Source organism: Phycodurus eques, chromosome 2, assembly GCF_024500275.1.
Source record: "Phycodurus eques isolate BA_2022a chromosome 2, UOR_Pequ_1.1, whole genome shotgun sequence".
Lineage (NCBI taxonomy): Eukaryota > Metazoa > Chordata > Actinopteri > Syngnathiformes > Syngnathidae > Phycodurus > Phycodurus eques.
The window spans coordinates 22,155,404-22,182,774 of NC_084526.1; the positions used below are offsets into that span (position 1 = coordinate 22,155,404).

Consider the following 27,371-nt stretch of genomic DNA (forward strand, 5'->3'; position numbering starts at 1 on the left):
TGAGTCTTTTATGTGGGTCTACTTGTGATAAACATGCCTCCTTTATGTCACGTTGAAACTGGAACTGACTTCGGCGGCGTGAATTCTCCCAAAAATCTGTGGTGCACTATTGATCGGAAATGGTGTAAGGGGAATGTACTTTCGGGAAGTTGGAGGTAGGAAGATATTTGCTCCTAAAAACATCCGTGCATAGGATGGATCGTGTGACTCCTGAACCCACGCATATGTCAGCGAGACTAATCTTCACCCAAAACAGCGGGAGTAATGGATCGTGACGACAGTCTGCCGAGGAGAGGCAGCCGTTTGGGCATGCGTTTGGAAGGAGAATCATTCCAGGCTGTACGGGAGCCAAAAGGATCGAGTTACGGTCGGGGTGGGGGGATTTGGAGTTAGGAAAATCTTGCAATCGAAACAAGTGATGAGCATCAAGTTGAGGAAGGAAAATATGCTTTTCATCCAAGTCATAAAATATTAAACACTCATAAATACGCATCCATCTGATGTTTTATGGTAACCATTTTCCTCTCAGGGGCCATATGAAATGTATGGAAAAGAACAGCACGGCCTTGTAAACTTACTCAGTAAGCACTCCCTGGAAAATCAGAAATAAATTGAGCCCCCAACAACCAGTTTCACCCACTGACATGGAATTGGGTGGACATTTATATCATAAAAAAGTCATTCAAAAGTCAGTCAAAACTCATACCCGAAGGACACAGGTTTTCCATTTTGGGCTGGAGCAGCCATATGAGGGTGATTTTGTCAATTTCCTGCCATTTTTCAAAGCTAATTTGTTCAAAAGATTTTGACCGATTTCTACCAAATCTGAATCACATACATTAGAGAGAAGGGTAAGGAGTTTGAGTGTTTATTATTACATACCGGGACACATTTGAAATTTCATACCTCAAAGTTAGTTTCACATAGCACTATGACATTTTATGGACACGTTTATCATGAGTTAAACCCCAAAAAGTCTCAAGAACCAATGCCCTGCAATGTACATGGAGTCTGCCATGTTTGGTTTGAAGCGACCATCTTAAGGTCACTATGGTCATTTTGAGATGTCCTTCAAAGACCAACTCATACAACTCTGACAGAATTTTTCTGACTGCTAACAGATTTGAAGCATATACTAGACAGGCCATATACTAGACAACAGTATACCAGACACATAAATGACACTAAATTGCAAGGAATTCAAATTTTCTGCTTTATGTGTGGGCATAGCATGACAGCAAAATTTGGTGACTCGCCATAAAAGACGAAATTCAAATAACTCAGCTGTTTTTATAATGTGTGTTGCAACAAATGTGGTCACCTTGCCATAGGTTCCCAACCACCACTTCATGGAACACACATTGACAATATTGTGCAAATTGAACAAGGACAGTACGTCGGAAATAAAACAACAACACGGAAACGACTCCCAGCTTCTGTCCCGCACACACAAGAGCAGCCAGAATGTGAAGTCGTGAATGCTGCCGTGGTTGGGAGAGTTCAAGTTCACTGCGTACTAGCAAGGAGGGGGCACTGGATCCCACCCACCCCCTGCACAGCTGAACTCAGAAAGGGGAGAGGCTGGGCACTTTGATGTTGATGTCTCCAATGTTGATGTTGCGCGGGATCTCAGGCAGGTTCATGTTCTTCACGGCGGAGACGGCGCGAGCGGGTGCCGCAGACAGACCGCCCTGCACAGAATATTCTCTGAATATATATGCTTTTCTTAAAGATAATGTCATTGTCCTTATTAGGGTAATGCTTTACAATCACAAGACTTTAACCAAAACGTTTTGTAGAATTGCTTCAGCTGCATGTGCAATGAAGCTGGTCCAAGTGTAAGTCTATACATCCGTCGATGCCTCCTTCCATTCGTCTGGCTATATCTGTCCATCGGGGTCAACTGTCTCTCTGCCTATACATTTTCTCATGAATTCATCTGTTTCTATCTCAATCTGTCCATTTTTCTTTCTGCCTGTATGTCTATCAACAATATCCATCTACCGGTTTATCCATCTGTCAATGAATCAGTCGATCTATCAATCTGTTTTTCAATCTGTCTGTCTGCCTATACTGTATGTCTATCTGACCTTCCGCCTGTCCATTAAGTCATCAACCATCAATTATCCATCTGTCTGTATCCCTCTAAATCTGTAAGTACATTTGTCTATATGACTATCTACTGCACACTTTCTAGGTCCTATGTTAAATCATCACATTTGGTAGCACAGGGAAAAGAAAGAAACCTGTGCTTTTCTTGCACATTACTGTATGTATATGTTATATCTGGGTTTCATCGAATACCTTCTATTGTATCACTCTAGCATTGAGTTAAAAATGCAGGTCAAACACTTTGTACAACTTTATCCACATTTCGAGACTTTTCCATTGATAGATATATTACATGAATGTGTGTGGGTTGTAAGTACATTTGTCTATATGACTATCTATCCATTGCACACTTTGTAGGTCCTATGTTATGTCATAGTTGGTAGCAGAGGGAAATGAAAGAACGCAGTGCTTTTCTGTCACATTACCGTATGTATATTTTATATCTGGGTTTCATCTAATAGTTTCTATTTTATCACTCTCGCATTGAGTTAAAAATGGAGGTCAAATACTTTGTACAACTTTATCCCCATTTCAAGACTTTTCCATCAATAGCTATATTACTTGAATGTGTGTGAGTTAGTAGTCTCACCTCCGACTTTTCCATACGGTTCTGCAGCTCCACCTGAGCCACAATCTCGTTCATGTTGGTCTCCAGGACCATGCCACCCATTACCACCTCTTGCAGGATGTAGTGGACCTGCGGCAAAGCGTGACAACACATCGGCTTGTGGTTAGGAAACGGGAAGAAGCCAACAACTGCTGCCAATATTAGACACAGCAAACATAGTTTAGTCACTTTTAATTGCATTCACATGTCTGGTAAAGTTTCTTCTCCAAATGCAGTATTCACAAAATGTTAGGGCTATCCGGATAGTTGGCTTTCAGGTGAAATTTTAGGATGAACCTAAAATGCACTACAACATTTACAGGTAAACTTTACTTGACCTTCTCTAAGGTTTTGAATGCATATTATCAACTATTTAATGTTTTAATACTTTTTGGACAACTTGCTATTCACTAAAAAGCTATAGACTCAACCCGAGCAGACTGGTGGTTCGGGAGTAGTGATATCGCCTATTCGCAGATTTTTGGGGAGAACCTATGCTCCGATCTTTGTTGAAAAATTCACCTATTCGGTGTTTTTGTGCTCAGGCCAAAGCAGGAACAGTATTGTTTTGGCAAAATCTAGTGGCATCTTGGGGCCAAGGAACTGTTGAAGGGAGTTGAGGAGCTTCATTTTGATAAAGGTAGTCCTTTGCTGCTCTCTTGTAGCATCTATATGCTATTACAGTTCAACATAAACCCCTTTCATCAATTGTGGTTTTCGCTATCTGTATGTAGCATAGCTCAGTCTCAATCTCCCACGAAAAATGAGGATTCACTGTATCCCTAACGTTTTGTGAGTACTGTATACTTTATCGTCACATTTGAGTGCAAAGTACAAAAACATATTTAATACAGCTATAAAAATGTATAATGTTATCATCTTGTAACACACGAGAAGTCTTGTTTTGATAAATCCTTATTTCACTTTCACTGGTTTACTTTCTCCCAGGGAAATATTTTGGAGTGCGCCAAACCTCACAATATCACGACACCCGCTTCATGACACCCGCTTCCTGCCAAGAAAATTCAATCACGATCAATCCTTGATATGGCCTGAACTAGCCAAATAGCTGGGTCCCTGGAGTGACTTCCCACCTATCCAGTGTGAAATTAAACAACCAAGTACACTATAGTGAACCCCCAGGTATTTACGATTCATCATTCATGAGTAGGTGAGTACCTAACAATTATTTCCGAAACAACGCACCTATTTGCACCTATCAGCATATTTTTATGCGCTTTCTGTAACGCCTCAAGATGGCGCCCAAATGCCCTGCTCCTTCAAAGGCGCCATGTTGGCAGAGGCATAGCTAGTATTGGCCACCAGCTGATGACAGACCAGCTTGACAGAGTACAGCGGAGTGATAGAATATTCTAGTCGAGGTATGACAGGAAGGAGAGGCTCCTTGGAGAAAACAATGTGGTAAAGTTCTCCAGATGACGTAGAGAAAGGTCCGGATCGTTATTGGAAGGGACAGTAAGTGCCCCAACAAAGATGAAGAGTTGTTTGCAATACATATATTTTAAAAAATGAGACAACAGTGGAGCCCTGGGTTACGAATGACAAACAATTACAAACAATTCGGGTTCCATCCAAAATTCTTCATAGAAAACTTACCTCTAGTGATAGAAATTACTGGCTGCAAGCTTACACAACACTGCATACACATTTTCCTTTATACACCCCATTACAGATACACACTGTAATACAGATACACACTCTTCTCATGAAGTTACATAGCACTTAAGCAGATACAACATCTCCACAAAATATCAACAGAGGGTACGTTGGGAAGTTCACTCCAGGCGCTCTTTGCCCCAGAACGTTCAGAAACTCAGGCCATTGTTGGAGTGTACTGTTCGATACAAGCAGAACTGACACATTCAATATGACCTCTAAATATCCAGTTCTTTTATTCTAGTCGACGTGATTCTTCAGTGATTAGGCTGGATGAAAACTTTTAACAATTTCTTCGAAAATACATGAGTCAAACAACAAGGCTGGTGAAGGTTCAGTGCTGAGGTCTTCCACACATAACTCACGTAATCAAGTCAAAATAATAGACAATTATTTTGACACTAGAAACGACAGCGCCCTGTAACAGCCCGGCTCACCAACATGCCTACGCGCCGGCCATGTTGGGGAGGTCGCCATTCCCAAAGAAGGCAATGCATGGACATTGAAATTAAGTTGTAACTTGCTCATTTCTGAAGTGATTTTCATGAGGGTGAATGTTTTGTCAACGCCAAAGCATTTGCTTTCAATAAACAACTATTGAAAAAGAAATTAAAAAATATATTAAAAGGATTGGCCAACAGAGCAATTTATCATCTAAATCAGTGGTTTCCAAACTTTCTCTGCTGGGCCTCACTTTGGTTCATAAGAAAATTTAGCACCCCCCACGACAGACCGATACAGAGTCCGCATCGCTGCAGACGTTGCACCAATCCCCCTGTCAATCTCCCACTCCATTCTTCCCTCATTCGTGAACAAGACCCCAAGATACTTGAAATCCTCCACTTAGGGCAAGGACCCCCTCCTCAACCTGGAGAGGGCATTCCACCCTTTTCCAACTGAGGACCATAGTTTCAGATTTGGAGGTGCTGATTTTCACACTCGGCTGCAAACCGCTCCATCGAAAGTTGAAGATCAGAGCCATGAGAACCACATCATCTACAAAAAGCAGAGACGTAATACTGGCATCACCAAAGTGAACCCCTTCAACACCTTGACTATGCCTAGAAATTCTGTCCATGAAGGTAACAAACAGAATCGGTGACGAAGGGCAGCCTTGGCGGAGTCCAACTCTCACTAGAAACGTATTCGACTTATTGCTAGCAATGCGGACCAAACACTGAAACCATTCGTACAGGGACCGAACAGCCCTGATCAGGGGGTCCGGTACCCCATACTCCCAGAGCACTGTCCACACAACTCCCTGAGGGACATGGTCGAATGCCTTTTCCAAGTCCACAAAACAGATGTAGACTGGTTGGGCGAACTCACCGCCAATCCGAATGCTACTGAGAGTGGAGAGCTGGTCCACTGTTCCACGGCCAAGTCAAAAACCACACTGAAATTTGATTTCCAGACAGACCCTTCCCTCCAGCAACCCCAAATCGACCTCACCAGGGAGGCTGAGGAGTGTGATCCCCCTGGAGCTGTAGTTATTTATTTATTTATTTTGTATGTGTGTTTGACTGTTCAAATGTAGGCTTGAAACACAACACAAAACACAAGAAACTTTTTTTTTTTAAACAATCAATCGACAGCACGTAACTCAAAACACTAAGTTGGGCAGCCATCAAGGTACCAATTATTTAAAAAAAAAAAAATATATATATATATATATATATATATATATATGGCAGTGCGTCCATTACATTCCTTTTCAGATCCCTAACCCCAAAAAATAACAAAGGTTCATTGTAGTCTGTAATCAGTATTAAACTGAAACAAGATAAAATCCATTTAGTTTGCAGTGTTCTTTTTGAGGTAGTTCACCAGTTCCTTGCGCTCTCTCACCTTGTCCATGTGGAATATGAGGTCCAGTTCACAGACGTTCTCAAAGCATTTATCCAGCGTTTCCACAAACACCTACACACAAGTGTCAAACCAGGACTATCAGTCGAATACAAATGTTGCGATTGACTGTAGTTTAAAAATAAGCAAACATTCACAGGCAAGGAAATCACAGAGAGAAATGAAAAGATGGACAACAGATGAATCAGGAAAAAAATCAGCTAACCTGGATGAGGTCCAGAATGCCGAGCTCACTCTCGGACGAGTCCACACAGAAGACAAAGTAGAGTGTGGCGTAGTGGCGGTAGATCAGCTTGTAGTCGGAACCGCCGATGAGACTGGAAGGCCACCAGAAACTCCAGCTTATTATGCAATACAGGGAACACCTGCCTAATCGTTAACCTTTAGATGCACGAGTGACTGGACCCTACACAATTCCATAAGTGGGTAAAAAATGACCCGTATTAGAATCAATCTGTTTTATGTCATTTGGCTAAGAATAATCATTTGTGTTATATTAGATATAAAATTATTGTCCAGACAAGTCTGTTTTTTATGTTTGAAGTGCTATTAATTTGTACTTTTTTAACCTTTGTGACAAGATCCATAGGATTGTGTCAAATTATATTTTCAAGTGGATGGCCAACGCCTCCACCTGGAGTATAGTCCTTGTCCTCATTGTCTAATATTTTTTAGTCCTATTCCATCACTGACTCGTTAAATAGCATCTGTAGGACAATTTCTTTGGTATACCTTGCAGCCATGACACTTTGGATGGGGGAAAAAAGGTTATAAGGACGAGCATGATTTGAGTGACAAGCAAGCTTATTGATCAATATGTAGCCATATAGACAAAAGCACGTCACTGTGAACGACCGGTAAGCACATCTGCCCCACAGCTCTGAGGACCCAGGTTCAAATCCGGCCTCGCCTGCGTGGAGTTTGCACGTTCTCTCCGTGCTTACATGGGTTTTCTCCGTGGACTCTGGTTTACTCCCACATCCCAAAAACATGCATAGTAGGTGGATTGAAGACTAAATTGCCCATTGTTGGTTAATGATGGTTCTTTGTCTATGTGTGTCCAATCCTAACCCATCCTCCCGTTTAACTTGAAACGGACCCCGGGGAATGTCTCAGTCCCCCGTAATTAGCCAGGTTTTATTGCACTTCAAACTAATTTTTGTTAGTCTGGCTCCATCTGTAGGTTTAATGGTGCGACTGCGGTGACAACTTGCCTTCCACCCTCCAAGAAATTACACACGTTGTCATCCCGCTTTGACACCAAATGAAACGTCTCCCGAATGATCTGCTGCTGCATGTCCTCTGCCTGGAACAAAACACAATACACTGTTTAATGCCTAATTATGAATGAAAAAATATATCCTAAAAATCAAATAAAATTGCAGTACTATGAGGGGAAAAGTTGTCAAGTTATGAGTCTCCATCCATTCTGGTTTGAAAAAACATAAATCATTATTTTGCTATCCTACTGAAAAGCCGAAACAAAATGAGGAAAAAAGTAATCTTTTGTAATCTTTTTATTGTTGATATAATGCTACAACAAACATTTAAAAAGTAATGTGATGAGTGTAAGGTTGTTTTCTTAAGTTAATAAAAAGTTTTAATATCAAGAAAAATAAAGTTGTAATGTATAAGAAAAAGGCCGTAACACTATTACTGTATTCATGTTATTTAGAAAAAAAACATTTGGACTTTGTGGCCTTACTGAATGGAAACACCCCAAAAATTATGACAAAAAAAAAAGTTGGAAAAGTTGTGTAATTTTAGAAAACACTTAACATCATCAGAATGAATACATTTGTCATTTTGTGGCGCTACGGAGAAGAAAATAAAAAGTCAAAATTTTGTAGCCTGGTTGAAAATAAACAAAAAAGTGGCCCAACTGAAGCAAAAAATAAATAAATAAATTCAATTAAGAGGAAAAAAAAGAAAATGTTGACAAAATGTAGTTGATGTTCACTAAAGAAATGAATGGAATATTTTCTAACCTACACTATACTGCCAAACTAATCGGGAATCAGGTGTTCCGATCACTTCCATGGCCACAGGTGAAATGGTCAAATCAAGCACCTGGGCATGCAGACTGTTTTTAAAAACATTTGTGAAAGAATGGGATCTCCTCAGGAGCTCAGTGAATTCGAGCGTGGAACTGTCATAGAATGCCACCCGTGCACCAACTTTCTGCCGAGTCAATCGCTACAGACCTCCAAAACTTCATGTGGCCTTCAGATTAACTCAAGGACAGTGAGCAAAGAGTTTTATGGAATGGGTTTCCATGGACGAGCAGCTGCATCCAAGCCATACATCACCAAGTACAATGCAAAGCGTCGAATGCAGTGGTGTAAAGCACGCCGCCACTGGACTACAGCAGTGGCGATGCGTTCGTTGGAGTGACAAATCACACTTCTCCATCTGGCAATCTGATCAACGAGTCTGGGTTTGGCGCTTGCCAGGAGAACAGTACTTGTCTGACTGCATTGTGCCAAGTGTAAAGTTTGGTTGGTGGGGATTGTGGTATGGGGTTGTTTTTGCTTTTCAGGAGCTGGGATTGGGCCCCCTAAATTCCAGTGAAAGGAACTCTGAATGCTTCAGCATACCAACAGATTTGGGGTAATTCCATGCTTTCAACTTTGTGGCAACAGTTTGGAGATGGCCCCTTCCTCTTCCAACATGACTGTGCACCACTGAAACAAAGTAAGGTCCATAAAGACATGGAAGACAGAGTCTGGTATGGATGAACTTGACTGGCCTGCACAGAGTCCTGACCTCAAACCAATAGAACACCTTTAGGAGGAATCAGAGTGGATTGAGAGCCAGGCCTTCTCATCCAACATCAGTGTGAGACCTCACAAATGCGCTTCTGATAAATTGGTCAAAAATTCTCAGAAACGCACTCCTAAACCTTGTGGAAAGCCTTCCCAGAAGAGTTGAAGCTGTTATAGCTGCACAGGGTGAACCAACATCATATTGAACCCTTTAGATTAGGACTGGAATGTCACTTACAGTAAATTCATGAGTGAGTCAAGGCAGGTGAGCGAAACCCTTTGGCAATATAGTGCATGTCAAAATTCTGTGGCCCTATTGAAAAGAAAAAAAAAAATTTAATTTGGAGGTGCTCATTCTTATCCCGACCACTGATCCAGTGAGAGCCAGAGCTCACGATTTGATGAAGCCAACAGAACCGCATCATCTGCAAAAAGCTAGAGTTAAAGTTAGGAACACACACAAAAGACAGCCTTGGCAGAGCCATGCCCTCACCCTAAATCAATCAGACTTACTACCACCAATGTTAACCAAACTCTGACAACAGTCGTATGGGGATTGATCAGCCCATATTAGGGGTTATTTTACACCATACTGCAAGCACCCCCAACAGGACCCCTCGAGAGACACGGTCAAAAGCCTAAAAGAAAGGTCCACAAAACACATGCAGAGCGATTGGGCGAACTATCATGCCCCCTCTGAAGATGTAGAGCTAGTCCACTGTGTCATGGCCAGTATGAAAACCTCACTGGTCCTCCTGAATCTGAATCATGCTAAAACATGAAGACACCAATAGGCAAAAGCATATAACAACATAGTCACCAATATTGCATGTTTTGGTAGCACATAATTAAAACGCAGACGTTTATTCACCTTTAGTGGAAGAAATTAAACATATAAATTAAACTAACACCAGAAAATGCATAGTCGACAAACAAAAAGACACGATTGTCAGGAGATTTCATGGGATTAGTAAAAATTAAAACAAACGTCGCATGTCAGTAATACTCACAAAATATTGATAGAATCTGATGAGCCGTGGCTTTCCATGGTTGTTGAATATTAATATAGCTTTAATCATGTTTATGTAAACTGCAATACGTTTCTAAACAGAAACGTAAACGACAGAGATTAGTTTAGCTAAAAACCGGAAGTCTATAAACGATCCCTTCCGACATTGAGGTCCTCTGTTTTAAAAGTCTAATAGAAACAAAAAACGCATCAGGTTCCGTTTTGTAAGCGTGCTTCGTCGAGTCACAGGGAGAAAACGCTTGTTAATTGCGTGAGAATACCGAGAGACAATAATTCACGCAGATGATCGAATCATTCATTCATTCATCTTGCGTTCCGCTTTTCCTCACTAGGGTCGCGGGCGTGCTGGAGCCTATCCCAATCATGAAATATTTCATTTTAATTTTTTTTACACATATTTTATTTTTTCCCCCTTCATACTTCCAGTAGCGAGGTACCCACTTTAAAGAGTCGACTAGAAACAAAGACGTGGAAAACCTTTTTCCAGGTTTGTTTTTGTGCTTCGCCAATGTATCGATAGAGGACGCTCATTATTTGCGTGACAATACTGCAGTAGCTATCCCTGCAAATAACAGTGTCTTAAAATATATAAAAGGTGGGCCAAATTTAGGTACACCCATTTAAAATAAACTCATCTAAGGAAGTAAGGTAGAAAGGATGGATGGGTGAAAGATGAAATGAAGGAAGAACGGAAGGTAGGAAAGAATGATGAAGGAAGGAAACAAAGATCACAGGAAAGGAAAGAAGGAAGGGGAATGTAAGATTTAGGCAGGGTAAAGAAGGGAGGAACAATAGTATGCTAATAGAATGGCATGAGAGGAAGGTAAAAAAAGAAGTAAGGGAGGAATGAATGAAGTGAGGGAGAGAGGAAGGGAGGAAGGAATGAAGTGAGGGAGAGGAAGGATGGAAGGCAGGAAAATTACGTTACAAAGTTGAAGGAGGACATTTGAGTATTTGAGAGATTAAACTGTGTTTAATAAACATCGTTGTAATAAATGATAATGTAAAAAAAATAAAACGTGTATACTGCATCTACTTTGGCTCACACTGGTATATATATATATAGTCCTCTTACTTCAAAGGCGCATAATTGTTAGCAAGCAAGCGAATTGAATTGTCCTCAATACACCACATGCTTAGTGGTTTCGTCCCTACCTTGGGCATTTTACTGTTTTCCACCTGTCATCCACAATACACAGACTCCATTATGTAATTTTGCCAATTTTTGTGATGCAAACGTCATAGAAATGGAGGCGTTATATAAGTAACGGGGGTCCTTTTATGGGCTTTTCATAAGATCGTGATATCACAAAACAGTGATGCCACACCAGCTCTACCTTCTCTGCTCTGATTTGGTGTGGTTACCTGCCAAAAATTGGGCAAAATCAGCTCTAAACCCAAAAAGCCGGGACACAGAAAAACATCAGGGGCCTCATGTACAAAAGGTGCGTACGCACAAAAACGTGGCGTCCGTTCTTTTTCACGGTAAAGTTCAGATGTATCAAGAGTGACATGACCGTGGAAATGTGCGGTGCCTCACGCCAACTGCATGGCTGGCGTACGCACGTTTCAGCACCTTTTAGTGCTTTGGCGACACTTAGAGGTGATGCTGGGAAACTGTTCTCTTAAATCTGCACACCAGAGACACATGAATAATTAGCACTGATGAACAATTCATGCCCGGCAACATTTGATTTCACCAATGCAATTGAGGCTAGGATTCAGAATTCATTTGTTAACCAGTGTATTTAATGAACCACTGATATTTGTGAGGACACCTATTAATTGATCGAGGGGATCATTTGTGCCGCCTATTGCACTCACAATCGCTTCGTGACTCCAGCACATGCACTGGGGGGGGGGGGGGGGGGGGGGGGGGAGTCCTTTGAATTTACTTCATTTGAACATGTGCGCTTGCACATGATTAAAATGTGTTTAAAAAAAGCACTGCGCCTCCACTTCATTGAGCAACTTCACATTCAGAAAAAAATATTTGTCTTCATTACCGAACTCATTTTCCTTTTTTTCTCAGGTGCAGGGTTCATTTATATGTGATTTGCATATTCAAATGTCGGCGTGGACAGGGAGGAGTCGGCTACTCCAACATGTGTGCTCATTTCCACGTTGATTGGAATGTACGAAGGAAATGTGCTTGGATTCATGAGTACGCAGAGTTTCATACATCTGAATATTTTTGTGCGTACGACGTTTTCTGGATTCGAGCGTACGCCATGTTTTAGGAGGAAATCCACGCAAGTCTTCGTACATGAGGCCCCTGGATTGATTGTGTCCTGGTGAAAGAGAGCATGTAAATAAAAAAATATATACATGTTCAAATAAAGTGCTTAACTTTAGAAAAATAAAAGTTAGAATTCCCCTTTTCTGTTTGGTATCTTGCCACAACACTGAATGAAGTCTCAAACAATTTTACATATTTTAAATTAACAAATCTTAACCACTGAATCATTTTAGAGGTTATGTTTGCTCAAAACATTTGTTTTGTTTCATAATGGCGTTTCGCATACGGTATATGCACATTTAATAAGTGCTCCCATTGGGAACTTCCCAATGAGAAGTACAAACAAAAATGACTCTGGTCGTTGCGTTGTATTTATGGAACAATAACCTGCCCTACTGCTACCGCCTCTGATTGGCTACTGGGTAGTACCAAGACAGGTCTCTTTTAGTGGATAATGATTCACTGAAGAACTTCAGCAACAACACATGTACATAGGTAAGTAGTGCTGTGCATCTGTGCATCTGCGGTCACAGATTTATCATGTTTTATGCGTCCCTGTTCTTTTTTGTGCGTCTCAGACGCAGGATGCACATCAAACGAGATCCCTGCAATGGTAACAAGCAACGTGCCTAATAGGAAGACTGGACTCTTTTGGTACCAAGTCTCTGAGAAGAGCCCTTGGGTACTAGAAAACCCACCCAGACACAGGGAGAACATGCAAACTCCACGCAGGCGGGGCCCGGGATTTGAACCCCAGTCCTCATAACTGTGCGGCTGACGCTCTAAACATGTCGCCCACCGTGCCACTGGAACTGGCTAATTGAAGCAAAACAAGCACAGGGCTTTCACTAATTACAACTACATTTCGCATAATGGTGAGTTGTATTCATATTTTTTTTTTTATTTGTTTATTTGCTGTGCTGTAAAACCATTGCTTTAAATAAAACCGGTCTGTGGCGGAATACTACTCCCTGGAGTCCCACCCACATGACTGGTCTCAATCGCTAAGTGACGCCAAACACATGGGAAGCCACTTACACTTGCAAACTTGTACCTTTGTGTTCAGTACCTGCAGACATTCTTCTGTCGGTCTCACAATCCATTCTCCCCTCCCTCGTGAACAAGATCCCTATCGGCCTCACACAGTTCCTCCAGAAGGACACAGGCATTTTCAGGTAAGCTGCGAGACATTGTCCCTCCAGTGGGTCCTTGGTCTCCTAGGGTGAACCCAGACACCTGCAAAGCTGCATTTACCTCCAAATTTGGACCTTTCCTTTCAGTAACAGACACCTGGTACCATAGACACCTGCAGACATTCTTCTGTCCTCTCACGATCCAACTAACTAACTAATAGTGCAATAGTCCGGTGCAATGACCATTGTGCAAAGGGCGCCGAGACTTCAAGCGAGTAGTGCGATAATCTGGGATGTATACAGAGGCACAGGTGGATGTATCTGATTTCCAAAATAAAAGTTCTTTCAGACTCTGATGATCAATCAGTTTTTGGTTAAGTCTCTCCAGAATACCAGTATAGTACCAAATGAGCCATGGACTGGTACCAGTCCACGGTCTGATGGTTTGGAGCCACTGGTGGAACGTACAGGTCTACCTGGGCTCCCATACACAAGTACACCTCTACTTTCAAACTAGGACATGAGACATTGTGGATCCCTGTGCAATCCAAATAGGCCTCTGTCAAACACCTGGTTTGTTGTCTGCGTATAATCTATTATCCACCTCTCCACCAGAAAAATTCCCTTCCTCCCGCATGAGCACGACGGAAAACAAACAGATGCTCATTAGCATGTGCGAGCCGTTGGTGGTAAACAGGCTTATTTCCACATGAGTGCAGCGTGAGAATGGATTCCAGGCCGGACGGTTCGAGGTAGGTGGGCCCGCTGGCGGCCTTCGCAGGGATTTTAATCGGAGGACTTAACAAATGCAAGTCGACAACCTTTTCATTCTCCGACGAAACCGGGTCATGTTGGTACAGTGAGCACTTGTTAGAGAGTGACTCACTGTATTTGGTCTCTTGGGTGGGCCACCGTGGATTTTTGTAGCTCTTCTCTCCTCTCAGTGCTAATTGTTGCATTGCTGCCAGAGTTGAGATAATGTACGCCGTTCAAATGATGCTTCTGTAAAGTGAAGAAAGCTGACCGTGATTACTGTGACAATCACAGCAGTCAGAGGGGGCGGGGGCGACAGCAGGTTTGGCCGAGGTGGGGTTTAGGGGTTTCGCTCTGCATGATTGTGTTTACTGTGTACTCAAAGGATCACATGCTCCCCCGTTGCCCTGTAATTCCCAACTCCCCTTATTCCCGGCCTGGGCCTCAAACATCCCTAAGACTACTGTAACTGTACAGTTCTGTCTGCATTAACAGTCTGAGGCATGAGATGCTCCATTTTCCCTCTGGGTGGCAGCCTTTGAGTGCAAAAATCAAGGACAAATTATTCAAAGACCAGAATGGCCCTGATGTTGGGAAAAAAAAAAGAATTAAAAAAAATGTTTCTTAGGCATTTTGTGGCTTTTATTTTAATGTGTAAAACTACACGGGTGATGTAATTTCTTAAATCAGATTAGACATTTTCCTTTTTATTAGCAGCATTTCATGGCTGATGCTGTGCTGGAGTTATTTGGCACAGCAACATGGGTTACGCTTTTTCTTTGGATTTTTTTGCAACAATTTCTCGATGATGTCATGCAAGAGGTGAAAAATTATTTGGCAAGACATTGTGTGTTTTGCTTTTTTCAGGCTTTTCGGCAACACATGGATGAGAGAAAGAAATCTGCATTTGGCAAAACATTTTAGCTTTCTCACTGGCATTTTAGCAGCAATTTAAAGATGATTTCACATCAGAAGACATTATTGGCAAGAAATCATGCGTTTGGATTTTTGTATTTTTTTTCATGGATGATGTCACATGGGAGATCAGCATTATTGAGCAAGATATCGTGTACTTTGCGTTTCCTTTTTGTGGCTTTTTTGCGACAATTCATGGATGTCATGTGATAAGTCAGAATTCTTGGCAAAACATGTTTTCCTTTTTTGTTTTTCATCAAAACTTTATTTTCTGTCTATGCATGCCATCACAAAGCTGATGTGTCTTATGCCAGTGGAGGAAAGGTATAGCTGCATGTTTGGAATATAAATCACTGTTGGACATTTTTTTCCCCCCTCAGAATCAAGCTTTCACTCACCACTAACGTAGTTAATTAGCAAGCAAGCTACAAAATTGAACAGCTTAAATACAGTATCAAACAATGTGTGTAAGCTTCAAGCATCAGCCCAAAACATGACATTCACCATCATTGGAAGATGTTTTCAACATTTTTTTTATCCTCAATATCCAGGCTTGAGAACTCTAACCATGTTCTGGGTTTGATGTGCTGGCCAACAGTCCTGTTATGAATTAAGAAAATAAATAAATAAAAAGTAAAAACCTGGAAAGTTGTCTGCCGACTGACACAATTTGGGCAAGTCTGAGGAACGAGACTGTCCATGAACAATAGTGACAGAGTTTGGCCAAGTCCAAGGAATGAGACTGCCAGAATTTTTTAAAAATAGTAACCTTAATACGTATTGGTACTCTTGGTGTATAAAGGCCTCATGACCAACAAGGAAAATAGTCTTGAGGCAAAAGTTTTCCACCATCACACAACAGCTTAAGCTTTGTTAATATAAAGTCCTTCTTTGATCCCCTTTGTCACACAACTACTGTATATTATCAGTGCACAACCCTGATGCTGAACATTCTCCTCGATGAGCCTCAAGCAAGCATTCCCCACCTGTTTAAATATGTGTATTTATTTATTTATTTATTTCACGAGTGTTATCCATTTAAACTAAAATTGTTCAAAACCATTGAATCCATGTTCTGTTTTCGCCCTAGGGTTATTTGGTTCTCTTGGGTGAGGCAGGTGTGCTGATCCTTTATGATGATTTCATTGTTTGGCCTGTTCTCATCCAGCACATAGTTAACCTACACATAAGACTGGACAAAGACCATCAAGGATTTCCATGCCAAAAGCATAGAAATTAATTTGAGAAGGTTTTATTTTTAAGCTTAGGGTTGTTTCGAAGAAAGTATTTACAACTGCTCGTTGTGTGATACACAAAATGATGCTTTTAGTTGTGCAATTAGTTATTTGAATAATATTTTCACTGTACAAAAGAAGACAGAACAATATCTGAACAACAACAAAAAAGAATAGTAAGGCTACATAGCAACTGATCTGAACTGATGACACCCTACTGGTGCCCATGTGGTGCGACGGGGCAAAAGGTTGGAGGTCAGAGTCAAGGACTCACAGAGCTCCCCAGAGTGCTTAGCCACTTCAGCATTTTGAGCAACACCTGCATTGTTTGACAACGATGAAACATGAACATGTTATCAGTCTGTGATATTTCCATGGTTGCTGATTGCCAGAAATGTGCACATTGGTTTTTTTAAGTCATTATTTTACTTCTAGAATAAAATTGTAAATAAAGGTTATGTACCCAGAGTCAAACCGGAGGATGCAATGCTGAAGTGTGAAAAGAAGCCAGTGACTGTTGCGACAGTGGAGGGCGAAGAGAAGCTGGAGGCTGCAAAAACAAAAGGACCTTATTTTAAAAAGAGAACCAATTATATTGTTTTTTTTAAAACTAAATAGTATATATATATATATATATATATATATATATATATATATATATATATATATATATGCGCATACCTACAATGGCTTTTCTGTTTGAGTCAAGGGCGACATTTCCTTTGAACATTTTCTTAAACTTGTCCAGAGCAGTCTGGTTAAGTCTTTCATTGTGGTGGTGTAATACGCTTGTGTGGAGTTTGCATGTTCTCCCCGTACCTGCATGGGTTTTCTCTGGGTACTCCGGTTTCCTCCCACATCCCTAATACATGCATGGCAGGTTATTGAAGACTCTAAATTGCCCGTAGGTGTGAATGTGAGCGCGAATGGTTGTTTGTTTCTATGTGCCCTGCGATTGGCTGGCGACCAATTCAGGGTGTACCCCGCCTCTCGCCCGAAGATAGCTGGGATAGGCTCCAGCACGCCCGGAACCCTACTGAGGATAAGCGGTACGGAAAATGAATGAATGATTGAATGATTGAAGAAACTTCGTTGAGGTTAATGGATTGAACAATTACAATTAAATCAATGAAAACATACAGGAACATATTAATACATTAAAATATGTTTGAAAATTCCATTTATTTCAGTACTCATACATTACATAGATTCATTAAACATTTGGAAAAATACTTTCCAGAGGGCAATTTATACCTAATTTCCACATTAAAAATAATGTTGTTTCTTGATTGTTTGTTACATAATATTCTAGTTTCTAGGGATGGTGAATTTTGGTTATGCTTATTGAAAAGTCTAAATTGCCCATAGGTGTGAACGTGAGTGCGAATGGTTGTATGTTTCTATGTGCCCTGCGATTGGCTGACGACCGGTTCAAGAAAGTACTCAATGAAAAAATTACTCACGTAAAGAGTAACCTATGAGTAACTTCTGATTATTTAAAAAAAAAATAATGAGCGCATGAACATCAAATAAAATAAAAACAAATATATTTGAGAGTCGACACAGACCTGCCACCATTTAAAATTTTAACTGCCCAAAAACAAACAACACATGCATTAGGCCCTACAGAAACATTATTTGCTTTATTCACTGAAATTACTTGATGAAGAAGCTGTTTGTTGAACAGACTTAGTGACTGTGTGTGTGTGTGCGACACCATCGGATCGGGCTAATTTTGGCACATCACTGCCAAAACAACAACAGAAACATCCGTAACTTACCAAGCTGTTTTCTCAAGCTAGAAGTGGGCTGTCATATCCAAGTTTGGGCAGTCATAATTTGCATGACAAAGCTGTTGTTTTGGGGAGTTTGTAAAGTAAACACGCTCGCGCTGCTGTTTTTGTAGCCAAAATGAGTTATTTTGATTGGCCCGCGAAGGCTACGTGCATGGTCATGTGACTGCTTTGTGTCATCTGATTGGTGAATTGGTGTCAATGACATTAGTGGCACCCTATGCGAAAGTCAAAGATGGAGTCTAAAAATAGACGCCCACACTCAAGAATGGCTAAATAAAAGAAGCGAACGGCATGTCGATCATTGTAACGGAATAAAAGTATCGATCCTTCTTCACATAAATTCTCAAGTAAAAGTAAAAAGTACAGTGCATTTAAAGTACTCTGACAAGTACAGTTTATCGAAAATGTTACTCGAGTAAATGTAACGGAGTAAATGAAGCGCATTACTACCCACTTCTGTGTAGCACTAACTACTCCCACTGCCACACCGTGCTGCTGTGTATACGGTCTACTTTTATCCCAGTCTGTATATTATCCTACATAGTGCTCTTTTCCAACAGCAGCCATGGCATCACATCTACTCTTTCGTTACATGTAAAAAAAAAAAAAAAAAAATGCATGCGAATGTGGCAGTATTCCCAAGATTCTGTCACTGAAACGTTGAAAATCGTATTTGTTGTTGCAGTTTACGTAACCCGCTTTACGACTTGTAATGGCTCTAATTTGACTGGCGGCACGTTGTAGTGTGTGTGTGCGTGTGTGCGTGTGTGTCTTTGCGTGTGTGTGTGGTGTGAGAGAGAGAGAGAGAGAGAGAGAGAGAGAGAGAGAGAGAGCGAGAGAGAGAGAGAGAGAGAGAGAGAGAGAGAGAGAGAGAGAGAGACAGAGAGACAGAGAGAGAGAGAGAGATGCAAAACAAGCCCAAACTGGATCAACGCCCCGGATTTCCATCCCACCGATCGGGAGAGCGAAGAGCAAAGATGAGTTGAGATGAAAGACGTGCCACTCTTGCTCGGCCGTTTGACCATATTTTACTGCATGATAAACATATAACAGTACAGTATAACTGTTTTGGTTTTTTTTTGTGGTTATTTTTTTGTAATCTTGCTTCAGTATATAGAATATATATAAATGGGCGGCATGGCGGACGACTGGTTATTAGCACATCTGCCTCACAGTTCTGAGGACCCGGGTTCAAATCCGGCCTCGCCTGTGTGGAGTTTGCATGTTCTCCCCGTGCTCCCCGTATTTTATTGAATAAGCTAGTTTTGTATATCGTAAGTTGTTTGAAAAATATATCTACTGACTTCATTTGTTGTTGCACTTTATTCTTGTAATAGACTACAAATTATTTTTGCTTTTATTTTTTAACCCCAAAAAATTATGAACCAAATGATTCTTTTACAGTCCTTGCATGGAGTCCTGTTTTTTTGTTTTTTTGTCAGCCTAAAGTTACAACAACAACAACAAATAAAATACAGACATCTTTTTCAGGATAAAAGATTTAATAGTAGTTTCATCTTTAAAATTCACTTGTTAAAATATGACCTTAATACCCTGAGCTTTGACTTTAAAATGATAATGTTTTGACTTTATCTTGGAAAAAATACACTTTTTATCACCGTAAGATTACGTCTTCATCACACACACAAAAAAGAACTTTGTTGTCCTTGTAACAATGAGTACTTTATTCTTAAAAAATATTACATCGTTCTCAGAACATTAAAAAAAAATTCCTAAAAAATATGAATTTGTTATTTGGCAAATTGTGACTTAATTCCCCCTAAAAGGGGAAGATTTTGCTTCCTACGAAATTGAGGGGGACACATGGTAGTTACGTTTTATACTGTTAGGATTATGAGGAGAGGGAGTAGTCAAAAATGTCTCTGTAGTACTCTGGACCCAAAAAATTTGGGAATCCCCGTTTCATAGGCTACATATTAGTGCTGGTTCGGCGCGAAGTGATCCATCATTTCAACAGCGACGATCTTTGCGAGTGGCGCTTGTGTTTACAGGCAGACTGCAGACCGAAGCGAGGCAAGGAGACAGACACTGCGCCGGGTAAATCTCGTCTGGCGACGCTCTGTGACCTGCTGTCTACCGACTGAGGACCATTATTTATATGTACCCACACCCGAGGCGGTGTTAAAGGACGTGTAAAAGCATATACCTGGTGGTGTAGTCGTACAGGAGGATGAATTGCAGCCACAACAACAACGCGGTGAGTCCGTGCGTGATGAGCGGCTGAAGGAGGAGGAGGAGGAAGAAGGAGGAAGGAGGAGAGGTAGACTGCGGTCTCCTACAAACACACACGCTACTAGGCTGATTTTTTTCCCCCCCTCTCTCCAAACAATCTCGCCTTCTTCAGGCAACAGGACTGTTTTTTGACATGTAATCCAAGTTTTCAAGGGAAGATTTGACTCCGGATGATACAAACGCCAGCACCAGCGGGACGTTATGCGCCCCCACCCCACGCCGCCACCACTACGACATGGAGCGTGAAGATGCGGATTACACAGGAATCCCCGTTGCTCCCCGTTGAGTCATATCGGTCCCGTCGCCTTCACCTACGCGGTGTGCCTGTCGCCGGCGTTTAAGAGCAATGTGAAGAGATTTACACCGGGGCGAGTGTGTAAACGCTGATTTTCCGAACGGGCTTTCGTCACTGCTAGCTCGTGGCTGCTAGCCCATTAGCTCCATTAGCCGGCTAGCGGCTAAAAGGCGCAGGCTGAACATTTAACAGGCTTCTTCCCTTCCTCACACGTCACCCAGAAATAACCCTGAGAGTTTGTTACACGGACTGACGGACGCCACCCTCCTCAACCCCCTTACGCCCCCTCGACGCGCGTATTTATTTACAGGTTTTCGGCCGAGGATTGACGTCTCCGGGAATGAGGGCTCGAATGGAAAGGAGCCGTTTGACCTTGTTTTGGGGTCTGATGCTGGCCGTGTTGTCCTGCCTCCGGCCCGCCGCAGCAGAGAGTAAGTCATACAAAAACACCTCACATGACGAACTTAACAATAAACACAGGGCTAGACCGTTTAAAAAGGCAATTCTGTGGTCTACTCCACGTTAAGTAGCGAGACAATGCTCTGCCGGCTGCTGCGCTTTTACCCCAAACGGTCACGTTTCCCCCTCCTGCTATTCTTAATGACGTTATTTTGTGTCTGTTTGGGGTCTTAGACTTGATTAATTGTGTTAATACAGATAGAGATGCATTAATGCCTTATTTGTCAGTATACCGCTCATTTTCGTAATCATACAGTATTTCCCCAAATCAAAGGCCAGATCATGGCTTGAAGATCATAGTTTAGCGACTAAACTGACTTAACTGTGTGCTACAATTAACTTTTGATACAAAAGTGTTCTGCAAGCCGTTTTTGGGACCCAAATGTTTGGGGAAACCACAGGAACTAAGAGGAAATAGAAATGCCTAAACTGATTTAACTAGGTGCTTGTTTTGTCGACAACTGATAAGAGGTGCCCTGCAACTGGTTTTTGTAGACTCTAAAGTTTTGGGAATTCTCTGGTACAGGAGCTAATTCTAGTGATGCACCGAAGTGAAAATTCTTGGCCGCAACAGGAAATGATAGCCCCGGGGCCCGAAAACCGAAGCACCAAACAGAATTACTATGCCAATTAACTAGTAAAATTGCATTTATGGCTATGACTGCATAGCTGCCAACCTATACAAACCTCGGGAGAGTTATTGCAGTATATTATTTAATAGGACAAAAAGAATTAAGCATACTCTTTAATTACACAAGTCATTACTCGATGCAACGATGCTAATTCATTTTTGGTTTTCGGTTCTGTGTGGCTGTGTAATGTAATTCATTTCTCTCCAGACACATTATTTTGCCTGATGTTTTGCTTTTCAAAGTTAGTTACTGTCCGCTATGACGCTGTTCCAGCCAGACCTACTGTATGTGACAGGTGTACTGCATCACCCATTCACTTATTTCGATGTGACTGCATGTCACGATAGCTTAGCAATTATCACGACTTCGCTGTCTTTCCATTGTGAATTACTCCTCGTCCTCCCTTCGTGATAATCATAATTGTCAGAAGTTTGGCTATTTGCTACCATGGAGGCAATGATTAGTGACTTATGCTGGGTTGACACGGGACGCAAAGAGAACTTTCGCCTTCGTGGCTCCGCAATCTGCATCGTGTTAGCTGTGTTAGTAGCTAGCCAGCTGTAGTTGGTAGGTACCTGGGGCAGCTGCGGTTTTTGTTTGCGATATCACATGATCTTCTTTCGAGTGTGTTGTTTCGGTGCCAAAAGTCGTTCGCCTGAAAACTGGAAAATCACTTTTGGGCCATTTTCGGTGGGTGAAAATTCGTCACTACCTGTAACCCATTTTTGGACCACATATTTGGGAAAACCGTCTCGTACAAGTGTAAAAATAAGGTAACCGCCGTTTATATTAAAACTATTTAAACGATGACCCAATAAAAACTGAACATCGACCAATTTTGGGACCCTCAATTTAGGGAACTCCTCCAAAGGAAATAATGGGAAATCAAAAGAATCTGACGATGTGTATGGCTTGCCATAGATGTGTCCTGTAAAGCTTGAAGTGAGCGAACTGGCCAGTGACTCAATGGAGAAAGTCAGTCAGGCTGCTGATGAAAACCACTGTGTTGATTCTGACTCACCGTGTGGTGAAGTGGCATTCGCAAAAATGTGGAAGGTATCAGTAAGCGCTGCGCCAAAGCAGATCACCTAAAAAAAAAAAGAAAAGATAGCGGTTTGAAACGCCTCGCCATAAATTAGGTTAAGCTTCAACTGGGAACTACATGCTGTAGAAAACACTCAAACCAAAACTGACATTGGTGTTACATATTGTCACTCTTCAATGAAAAACATGGATCTCTGTTTTTTAGCCCCAAAACTCATTCAGTATCATGAAGTGCTAAAGGGGTCTGGTTGGGGGGGGAGAAGAGCCCCCATCCCCAGTTTTACCGGTACCGATAATTGGGTATACATGTTTGTCTCTCATAACAGGACGCACAAAAAAGTCTTAAGGACCCATGCCCAAAATTGAATAGAAAATTGGCTATTTTGTTTTGAAGTAGCCTTATTGAGTGAAATCGGACCCACCTAACATGACCCTGTAAAAAGTCACTCAGTAGTGCCCCCTGGACAGTTTAACAAATTTAACTCCTGTCACCAGTTTCAACGAACGACTTAAATTTGATGGACAAGGCTATCATAACAGGACGTACCAAAAGGTCTCAAGGAACCATGCTCGAATTTGGACAGGAAGTTTGCCAATTTGGTGTCAAGCCAGCATTTTGGCCAAGTTCCCAGGGCTACTTTGATGGACCCCTACTAGGGAATTCACCCAAATGAGCCCTAATCGAAAGCAGTGGATGGTGCGTTCAGGTTCACGTTGCAGTATATTGTCATTGTTCCTTAAAAAAACAAACTGGGAATGCTGTCTTGGAAATACAGTGTTAAAAAATGAGTTAATACCTGATAGGTCCATAAATCTGTCCTTACTATTAGATAAATATAGTTTTCTGATTCTGATTTGAATTTTAATGATGACAGTTTTTAAATGAAATTTATTCTAAAATGCTACCTGAAGTTTTTTAGCTCTTTTTGCTTGGCGTACAGTAATTTCTTGTGTATAATACGCATTTGCCCCCGCCACAAAATTGTCAAAAGTCGAAAGTGCGCATTATATAACCCCAATTCCAATGAAGTTGGGACGTTGTGTTAAAACATAAATAAAAACAGAATACAATGATTTGCAAATCATGTTCAACCTATATTTAATTGAATACACTACAAAGACAAGATATTTAATGTTCAAACTGATAGACTTTGTTTTTAGCAAATAATCATTAAGTTAGAATTTTATGGCGGCAACATGTTCCAAAAAAGCTGGGACAGGGTCATGTTTACCATTGTGTTACATCACCTTTTCTTTTAACAACATTCAATAAACGTTTGGGAACTTAGGACACTAATTGTTGAAGCTTTGTAGGTGGAATTATTTCCCATTCTTGCTTGATGTACAGCTTCAGCTCTTCAATAGTCCGGGGTCTCCGTTGTCGTATTTTACGCTTATAATGCGCCCCGCATTTTCAATGGGAGACAGGTCTGGACTGCAGGCAGGCCTGTCTAGTACCCACACTCTTTTACTACGAAGCTGTTGTAACACGTGCAGAATGTGGTTTGGCATTGTCTTGCTGAAATAAGCAGGGGTGTCCATGAAAGAGACGTTGCTCGGATGGCAGCATATGTTTCTCCAAAACCTGTATGTACCTTTCAGCATGAATGATGGCTTGACAGATGTGTAAGTTACCAATGCCATTGGCACTAACACAGCCCCATACCATCACTGATGCTGGCCTTTGAACTTTGCATCCATAACAGTCCGGATGGTTCGTTTCCTCTTTGGTCTGGAGGACACGACGTCCACAATTCCCAAAAACAATTTGAAATGTGGACTCCTCGGACCATAGAACACTTTTCATCAATCCATCTTAGATGAGCTCGGGCCCAGAGAAGCCGGCGGCGTTTCTGGGTGTTGTTGATAAATGGCTTTTGCTTTGCATAGTAGAGTTCCAAGTTGCACTTATGGATGTAGCGCCAAACTGTATTTACTGACATTGGTTTTCTGAAGTGTTCCTGAGCCCATGTGGTGATATCCTTTACACATTGATGTCGGTTTTTGATGCAGTGCCGGCTGAGGGATCGAAGGTCACGGGCATTCAATGTTGGTTTTCGGCCTTGCCGCTTACATGCAGTGATTTCTCCAGATTCTCTGAACCTTTTGATATTATGGACCGTAGATGATGATAATCCCTAAATTCCTTGCAATTGTACGTTGAGGAACATTGTCCTTAAATTGTTTGACTATTTTCTCACGCACTTGTTCACAAAGTGGTGAACCTCGCCCCATCTTTGCTTGTGAATGACAGAGCAATTCAGGGAAGCTCCTTTTATACCCAATCATGGCACCCACCTGTTCCCAATTAGCCTGTTCAAATGTGGGCTGTTCCAAACAGGTGTTTGATGAGCATTCCTCAACTTTCTCAGTCTTTTTTGCCACCTGTCCCAGCTTTTTTGGAACGTCTTGCAGGCATGAAATTCTAAGTTAATGATTATTTGCTAAAAAAAAATCAAGTTTATCAGTTTGAACATTAAATGTCTTTGTCGTGTATTCAATTAAATATAGGTTGAACATGATTTGCAAATCATTGTATTCTGTTTTTATTTATGTTTAACACAACGTCCCAACTTCATTGGAATTGGGGTTGTACATAGGTATAGGGGCGATTGGAAAAAACTTTCATGTTTTATAAATGTGTGCCGCCAGCTCGAGGTTATGAAAAGGCTGTACACTTTCAATCCAATATCCCACCGCCACCGAGAGTTTATGAGAGAGGTGTACTTTTTCATTCTAATACACCACCACCACCTAGAGGTTATGAAAAAAGTGTAGCCTACACTTTCATTCCAATATGACATGGGTATGTATGACTGCATATATGTACAGTTGTGCTCATAAGTTTACATACCCTGGCAGACCTAGGCCGACTTTCTTCTGTCCCTCTTTATGCTCGCCACTTCCCGCTTTCCCACCTCTTTATAGTTGCTTTTTTTCGCTATCCTTCCCGCTATACCCCTGTTATGATTGCGACTTGCTGATATCCCCCTTGTGGTGATCACCACGTCCCTCTATCCTTTGTGCTATCTTCTGCTATGGTTCCAACTTCTCACTACACCTCTGGAATGGCATGTTGATTTCAAAACCCCAGTTCTGCCTTGGTGCCTTACACAAAGACCAGTAAGGGAGTATAGTCAGATGTGAAGAATCAAGAGCTAATAAATTACAAGGGGTTTTTTTGATAGCGAAGGAAATTCTGCATGTGTTGCACGTTACCATCCATACTGTGAAGTGGGGCCTCATCCCGCTCTCAGCGGCACATTGGGGAAGGGAGGGTTGAACCAGGGTCTGGGGTTTTTAAAATAGAACAAGTCCATTCGTATGAGTTCTGTTGATCGGAAAGAGTGAGGAGCCTGTGAAACACTGCGTTACGGCCTTTTGCCTCTATCCCCAACCGTCACTGGACAAGCCTGACGCTTCTCCCCCTGCCGTCGCTATCGTGCGTTATGTTCTCGCATTGGTGAGTCTGAAGCTCTGGCTAAAGCTTCCTTGTGTGGCTATACACTCTTAAACATTCCTGCAGTACAGCGATCCATAGAGTTCATTTATATCTGGAGTCATTAATTCCACAGTGTTGACATCATATAACATTTGTAAACTCTACAGGCACATTTTAACATTAACTGGCAGACAAGTGCAGGCAGAGGGTAACCAGTCAAATAAGAATATGAAAGAATAAAACTCTGTTTAAACATTGTCGTTGAAAATTTACTACTCTAATGGAAACTACAAAAAGTTAAGCCCTGTCAGTCTAGAGGTAATGGGAACAAACAGGGAGTAGAAATCTACCAATATAAAACCACTAACAGAAGTGACCCTTGACTGCTGGCAACACTGAAACGGTTGCTAGACACTGGACTCAAGTCCTCGTACACTGTAAGAACCTTTCTGCTTTAAATGAGTCCGCTTACTTCACAGTAACATAACCTCATCCTTTGATGCTGGCTGAAAACAGGTCGTTAGGTGTTCTGAAGGCTTGTTTATACCGACGTCATGACAGTTCGATGTCCAACATTCATACAGTGGAACCCCTGGTTACGAACCTAATTCATTCTGTGACCCCGTTTGTAACCTGAAACGTTGTAATGAATGGAAATGGAATTAATCGGTTCCAGCCCCAATATTAAGTTACACCTGCATTTTTTTAACAATATGTGGTTAGAAATAAATATAGTGCAATAAATCAGGGGTCTCGAACTGGCAGCCCGCGGGCCATTTGCGGCCCGCAAGACGATATTTTGTGGCCCCCACCTTAATATGAAAGTTTAATGTTAGTGCGGCCCTCGAGTTTTATATGAATGTCACTTTTCCAGTGTTGTTTGCAGAGCTGACGAATCTACCAATCACAATGGGGTATATGGCTCTCGGGGGCGTGACATCGACCGGGCTTGATGCAAGCAGAGAAAAATTTTTCAATGAGTGAAAGTTACAGAAGCGTTGCCATGGAGATTTTTCTTCTCTGCTTGGCTAGGCAAACACGGACATTCGTCCCAGGGCTCTGTGTTCACCACACGTCCCAAAAGAACTGTTTTAAGTTGCTGCCCAGTGTGACATTAT

The 27,371-nt window shown here is 41.6% G+C and overlaps 2 protein-coding genes across 6 annotated transcripts in view; one reads left to right on the plus strand and one right to left on the minus strand.

The window, feature by feature from the left end:
* Nucleotides 1-1,367: 1,367 nt before the first annotated feature.
* ap3s2 (adaptor related protein complex 3 subunit sigma 2) lies at nucleotides 1,368-20,574 on the minus strand. Of its 5 annotated transcripts, XM_061669904.1 has the most exons (7): nucleotides 20,296-20,574; nucleotides 16,796-16,882; nucleotides 7,477-7,568; nucleotides 6,468-6,579; nucleotides 6,245-6,316; nucleotides 2,702-2,809; nucleotides 1,368-1,691 (listed from the first exon to the last, which is right to left on the minus strand). In XM_061669904.1, exons 3-7 carry the CDS (start codon nucleotides 7,557-7,559, stop codon nucleotides 1,566-1,568), a joined length of 501 nt encoding a protein of 166 aa, XP_061525888.1. In that variant the 5' UTR covers nucleotides 7,560-7,568; nucleotides 16,796-16,882; nucleotides 20,296-20,574; the 3' UTR covers nucleotides 1,368-1,565. The 5 variants fall into 5 exon arrangements, with proteins under 5 accessions (XP_061525888.1, XP_061525881.1, XP_061525863.1 ...); XM_061669897.1 differs by lacking the exon at nucleotides 16,796-16,882 and having other exon boundaries at nucleotides 20,296-20,573; XM_061669879.1 differs by lacking the exons at nucleotides 16,796-16,882; nucleotides 20,296-20,574 and adding an exon at nucleotides 11,213-11,267.
* Nucleotides 20,113-27,371, plus strand: part of igf1rb (insulin-like growth factor 1b receptor) — a 100,368-nt gene continuing 93,109 nt past the window's right edge. Inside the window, exon 1 of the mRNA XM_061669828.1 lies at nucleotides 20,113-21,107. Coding sequence (XP_061525812.1) covers nucleotides 21,017-21,107 — 91 coding nt within the window. The 5' untranslated portion in view covers nucleotides 20,113-21,016. The remainder of the gene's footprint in view (nucleotides 21,108-27,371) is intronic.

Coding starts and splice junctions, on each gene's coding strand:
- ap3s2 (XM_061669870.1), bottom strand. CDS start 10,106: ATGATTAAAGCTATATTAATATTCAACAACCATGGAAAGCCACGGCTC. Junction 7,569..10,037: donor TCAGATTCTATCAATATTTT/GTGAGTATTACT, acceptor GTTTTGTTCCAG/GCAGAGGACATGCAGCAGCA. Junction 1,692..2,701: donor ACCGTATGGAAAAGTCGGAG/GTGAGACTACTA, acceptor TATTCTGTGCAG/GGCGGTCTGTCTGCGGCACC.